Here is a 5,392-nt window from a genome sequence, read left to right as displayed (position 1 = left end):
ACATAGGTTAATGAAAATCACACTCACAACCAAACATTTATTCTACATGAATGTACCATCAATAAAGTAAAACACAAGACCAGAGTATTGAAGTTGACAATTTTTATAAGTATAAAAAAAAATAAAAAATGGACCGGATTCATTGAATATTACCAGGCCAATGAGTGCCTCCTCAGCAGGGACTACTCCAAACATGAGAAGCTTCAGGCACTGAAATAAGTGTAATATACAGTCGGGAGCTAAACAGTGATGTCAACATAAGCAGGGTGAAGAACAAGAAATAGGGTTCAAAAACAGTGTCCATGGGAGCACAAGAAGTATGCAGAAATCAAAACATTCGGAAAACAGGTGCAAATGTAGTACATTTGCCAAAGTTAAGGCACTATGTACATGCTCAAATTCAGCCTTGACAAAGAACCAAAGAAAAAGAAGTGTCACATTTTTGAATCACTTAAAAAAACCGAACATTAAAAAATATCTAATAATTAAAATAAATCTCATCATCGGCCTCCAGCGTGGCATGTGCACTCATCCATGATGAGCGCACTTCACTGCTGGATGTGGTGGGAATGGGAACTGGTGTCTGTGGGGCGCCCGACGCATGATAGGTGAGGGGATGTGACGGAGGAGGAATTGGCCTTAGTTGGGACGCGGGTCTATGAGGTGGGATAGGGAAATTGTCAGAAGACAATGGGGTGGGCTGCGCCATCATATATGACCCTATGTTACTATGCTCGTCCAATTTTCCATCGTGAGCTAGTAACAGAGCGTTATATATAAGACGCTTGAAATGATGCAGCTGGTTATGAGCCATGCTGTCCATTTCGTTGCCGATGTGAGCTGCAAAAGTTTGATTTGGACCGGGGGGTGCATGTAATACCTCCTCCGCGTGACTCAAAAATCTGTCACTTCTTGACGGGCCAGAGGATGGAGTCCTAGAAGCCGTCTTCCGCTTCTTGGCGGGTGCTGCCACTGCCGGCCTCTCGATTCTAGACTCCATAACCTCTGTGGTCTCGCTGGTTGAAGGGACAGGATTCACATCCAGGACTTCCGCCTTTGGAAAAATGACAAACAAATAATAAAAGTATTTAGCTATTAACAAAATAAACATACATACAGTGCCTTACAAGTTGTTTTTTAATTAAAAAATCACAACATTTGGAGCATCACCATCCTGTCCATCCTAGCAAAAAATTATACACTATGGGCCTGAATCAGACCCGGATGCAAGTGGTGAGCGCTCGCAACGGGGTCGATGGTGGCCCAGAGCGCATGCGCACGACAGCCGGCTCCGTCGTGCGCATGCGCGAGACCCGGACAGCGACGGCCACTCAGTCGCTCCGGGTCTCTCAACAAAGGGGTCGTGCTATCGATGTTGAGTGACACCACGTCCCCTTTGGTGGGCGGGCCAAGGGGGTGACTGCCCAAACGGAGGCGTTCCCATGTGAACGCCTACCGTTTTGTGCCGCCCCACTGACATCACGAGTTATGTCAGTGGGAGAGATTTTGGCTCTGTTAGAGCCGAAATCTCTCTGGTGCTTGCGGCCAAGAGACCTTACCACAAGGGTCTCATCGCAAGCCCGATGGTCGCGATGGTCTTGACCATCGTGACCATCATCATGGCAGCTCGCTATAGTGGTCCTGATTCAGAGCTAGCAATCTGTCGCAGCAAGCGGCTCTGAATCATGGCCAATGTCCAATTAAAAAATACAATAGTTTAATGGCATACCTGGTCCTGCCCCTCCACATTCTCCACGAGGGTCTCTTCTTCCTCGGGAACCAGCGAAGACCGCGCCCGTGTCTTTGGCTCTTGGTCAAGGACGAATTTGAGCAAGTCATAGTACCATAATTTTGGCTTTACGACTTCATCTGCACCTGCTCCCGAATGTTTTGAATCTTCATACTTCTTGTGCTCCTTCAGGAACACTGTTCTCAACCCCTGGATCTTGTTCTTCACCCAGTCTATGCCAACATCACTGTCGCACTCCCGACTGTATGCTAACAACTTCTTCAGTGCCTGAAGCTTGACGTCACGATTGGAGTAGTCCCGATCTGCGTGCTTCCAAAGGCACTCATTGGCCTGGTAGATCTCAATGAACCCGGTCACAAACGCTCTGGATTGAGTTCCAGTCATGTCTGCAAGTGAGAAAAAAAAATAAAATAAAAAAAATGCATTATCCTATGCAGCCTCCCCAATATGCCCTTTATGCAGCACCCCCATGCCCTTTATGCAGCCTCTCCCCTATGCCCTGTATGCAGCCTCTCCCCTATGCCCTGTATGCAGCCTCTCCCCCCTATGCCCTGTATGCAGCCTCTCCCCCTATGCCCTTTATGCAGCACCCCCTATGCCCTTTATGCAGCCTCTCCCCCTATGCCCTGTATGCAGCCTCTCCCCCCTATGCCCTGTATGCAGCCTCTCCCCCTATGCCCTGTATGCAGCACCCCCTATGCCCTTTATGCAGCCTCTCCCCTATGCCCTGTATGCAGCCTCTCCCCCCTATGCCCTGTATGCAGCCTCTCCCCCTATGCCCTGTATGCAGTACCCCCTATGCCCTTTATGCAGCCTCTCCCCTATGCCCTGTATGCATCCTCTCCCCCCTATGCCCTGTATGCAGCCTCTCCCCCTATGCCCTTTATGCAGCACCCCCTATGCCCTTTATGCAGCCTCTCCCCCTATGCCCTTTATGCAGCCTCTCCCCCCTATGCCCTGTATGCAGCCTCTCCCCCCTATGCCCTGTATGCAGCCTCTCCCCCCTATGCCCTTTATGCAGCCTCTCCCCCATGCCCTTTATGCAGCCTCCCCCTATGCCCTGTATGCAGCCTCTCCCCCTATGCCCTTTATGCAGCCTCTCCCCCCTATGCCCTTTATGCAGCCTCTCCCCCTATGCCCTTTATGCAGCACCCCCTATGCCCTTTATGCAGCCTCCCCCTATGCCCTGTATGCAGCCTCTCCCCCTATGCCCTTTATGCAGCACCCAAATGCCCTTTATGCAGCCTCCCCCTATGCCCTTTATGCAGCCTCCCCCTATGCCCTGTATGCAGCCTCTCCCCCTATGCCCTTTATGCAGCCTCTCCCCCCTATGCCCTTTATGCAGCCTCTCCCCCTATGCCCTTTATGCAGCACCCCCTATGCCCTTTATGCAGCCTCTCCCCTATGCCCTGTATGCAGCCTCTCCCCCCATGCCCTGTATGCAGCCTCTCCCCCTATGCCCTTTATGCAGCACCCCCTATGCCCTTTATGCAGCCTCTCCCCCTATGCCCTTTATGCAGCCTCTCCCCCCTATGCCCTGTATGCAGCCTCTCCCCCTATGCCCTTTATGCAGCACCCCTATGCCCTTTATGCAGCCTCTCCCCCTATGCCCTTTATGCAGCACCCAAATGCCCTTTATGCAGCCTCCCCCTATGCCCTTTATGCAGCACCCCCATGCCCTTTCTCCAGCACCCCCCCACAGTATGCCCTTTACACTGCATACCCCCAAGTACCTCTATGCAGCACCCTCCAAGTGCCACACCCCGTTTGTGTGCCCCCTCTTTTACCCCTTCCCAGTGCCAGTCCCCAGGGAGTGCTACATTGGTGGACAGTGGTGTACAAATAAATACTTACCGATCTTCTATTTGGGATCCGCGTGGTCCTCCAAATGCTGCCTCTTGTCAGACGCTCCGTCAGGGCAGAATAATAAACAAAATGGTGGTGTGGGAGTGTCAGGGAGTGGTTCATCGTTTGATCGTTCACCCTGAACGATGTGCAAACGATGTGTAAACGATGTGCAAACGATTTACAAGCGATATAGAAGCGATCAAGTGAAATTGACCTGCATGTTCACTCGATGGAGGAGACGATCACACGACCAGCGGGAGCGCGCATCGTGCATTGTGAGAAACTATTTCTGCACAATGTGTAAACGATTTGTAAACGATTTTTAAACGATTGAACGATAACGATATCGTTATCGTTCAATCGCCTGCTAAAATCGTTTAGTGGATGCCCCCCATAAGAGTAACCCCCTGAATCCGCATATTGGAGATTAGGTACAACAGTTACCAGCAGTGTTAGGGGGACACTTCAGTGCCAGCACCTGTAATACTATGAGTATGAACTAAGGTTGCTAAGCAGAGAAGGAACTGACTGTAATACCAACACCATCGCAGCAGGATAATATACAGAGGATTACAGTATTGCATTAAATACAGACAAGTACTGTAGCTGGAGCAGTTTAAGAACTGTTCTTCATATCCCGGGCAACGAAGGGTGCACCCTATTAACTATTTCAGCGCTGAACTAGCAGTATATGAGACCTGTAAAGTGCAGTAGTGTGAGGAAAACATTTTCCTAAAAAGGTGTAAAGAAAAGTAACACAACTTTGCAATTGTATCCTTGATGTAAACTTGTCCGTTTATCATTCTCACGTGAGGTTTTTGTATATATTTTAGAGATGTTAGGGGAATTGCAAAATTAGTCATTTGTTAATTGCCACTAGAGCATACTTACCCATTTATAGTTTGCAGGTTCGAAGTTCAGAGTTCGCTAGTGATCTGCAGGTTCCTGAAAAATAAAATAAACATAAGAAAGGATTCACTATTGCCATCTTTATTGTTATACTATGTTGTCTGATTACATTATGAATAAACTCATAGTATAGGGTATCACACAGACACGCCTGCGTTCACACTACCACCCCCCCGTTACCATCGACCACCCCGTCACCACCCACAAAGGGCATGTCCTGTCACTCATGCTTGCGGAGCGTCTGTGTACTGGCTGCAAACGCTTCCCGATCGGAACGACTGGTTTGCGCATGCACACTGCGTCTTGTACGCATTCGCAGATTGCAAGCATCGGCAGGCTGCGTGCAAACGCAGCCTTGTGACCGGGTCTGAATCAGGCCCTGTGTTCCAAGTCTCGAATCAGCCCGGCACTTTGTTATAAAAGAGCTATAACAGTGCATGTTTTCCATATCTCCTTGTTGAAACACATGTATTCATGACTCACTGACACATTTTAAAAGATACACAGGTGGTTCTAATGTTTCACTTGTAATTCTGCGAGGAGACCTGGAAAACATGTACTATGCCCCTTTCAGCAGGGGCGGATTGGCAGTTACTTTCTGCGGGGAAAATCCCGGAGGCCGATTGGTTGTGGGGCTGCTTTTCCATTGAGGCCCCGCCCCCTTATCCCCGTCACCCGCGGCCGCTGGGCCCTGACACAGACTTACTATTTTTTTACAGGTACCCGGGCCGACTGACTGTCAGCTCTGCCCCTGCCTTGCCGCGCCTGAGCCTCTCTCGCGAGGCCAGCGTGGCCTATTTAAACCCCGTCCAGCATGCCTTTGGCGTCACACGCCGCGGAGGAGTGAAGAAGAAAAGAAGTGGAGCGGCCTGCGGCTGACAGCGG

General features: G+C 49.9%; 1 protein-coding gene across 1 annotated transcript; it reads right to left on the bottom strand.

Moving 5' to 3' along the window:
- Positions 1–548: 548 nt before the first annotated feature.
- On the bottom strand, positions 549–2,134 carry LOC148510676 (uncharacterized). Its single transcript, XM_088442561.1, has 3 exons — positions 1,730–2,134; positions 881–1,054; positions 549–656 (listed from the first exon to the last, which is right to left on the bottom strand). The coding sequence occupies exons 1-3, from the start codon at positions 2,132–2,134 to the stop codon at positions 549–551; spliced, it is 687 nt and encodes a 228-aa protein (XP_088298687.1).
- Positions 2,135–5,392: the final 3,258 nt, after the last annotated feature.

This window comes from Taudactylus pleione, unplaced genomic scaffold (assembly GCF_031769625.1).
Source record: "Taudactylus pleione unplaced genomic scaffold, aTauple2 ptg000314l, whole genome shotgun sequence".
NCBI classification, from domain to species: domain Eukaryota; kingdom Metazoa; phylum Chordata; class Amphibia; order Anura; family Myobatrachidae; genus Taudactylus; species Taudactylus pleione.
This window is presented reverse-complemented; position numbering and strand designations above follow the sequence as displayed.

Excerpts from the sequence above, each read along its gene's own strand:
- LOC148510676 (XM_088442561.1), bottom strand. The coding sequence starts at position 2,134 with ATGACTGGAACTCAATCCAGAGCGTTTGTGACCGGGTTCATTGAGATC. Across the intron at positions 1,055-1,729 it reads ATGTGGAGGGGCAGGACCAG|GCGGAAGTCCTGGATGTGAA; the intron begins GTATGCCATTAA and ends ATTTTTCCAAAG. Across the intron at positions 657-880 it reads TTTTGAGTCACGCGGAGGAG|ACCCGCGTCCCAACTAAGGC; the intron begins GTATTACATGCA and ends CCCACCTCATAG.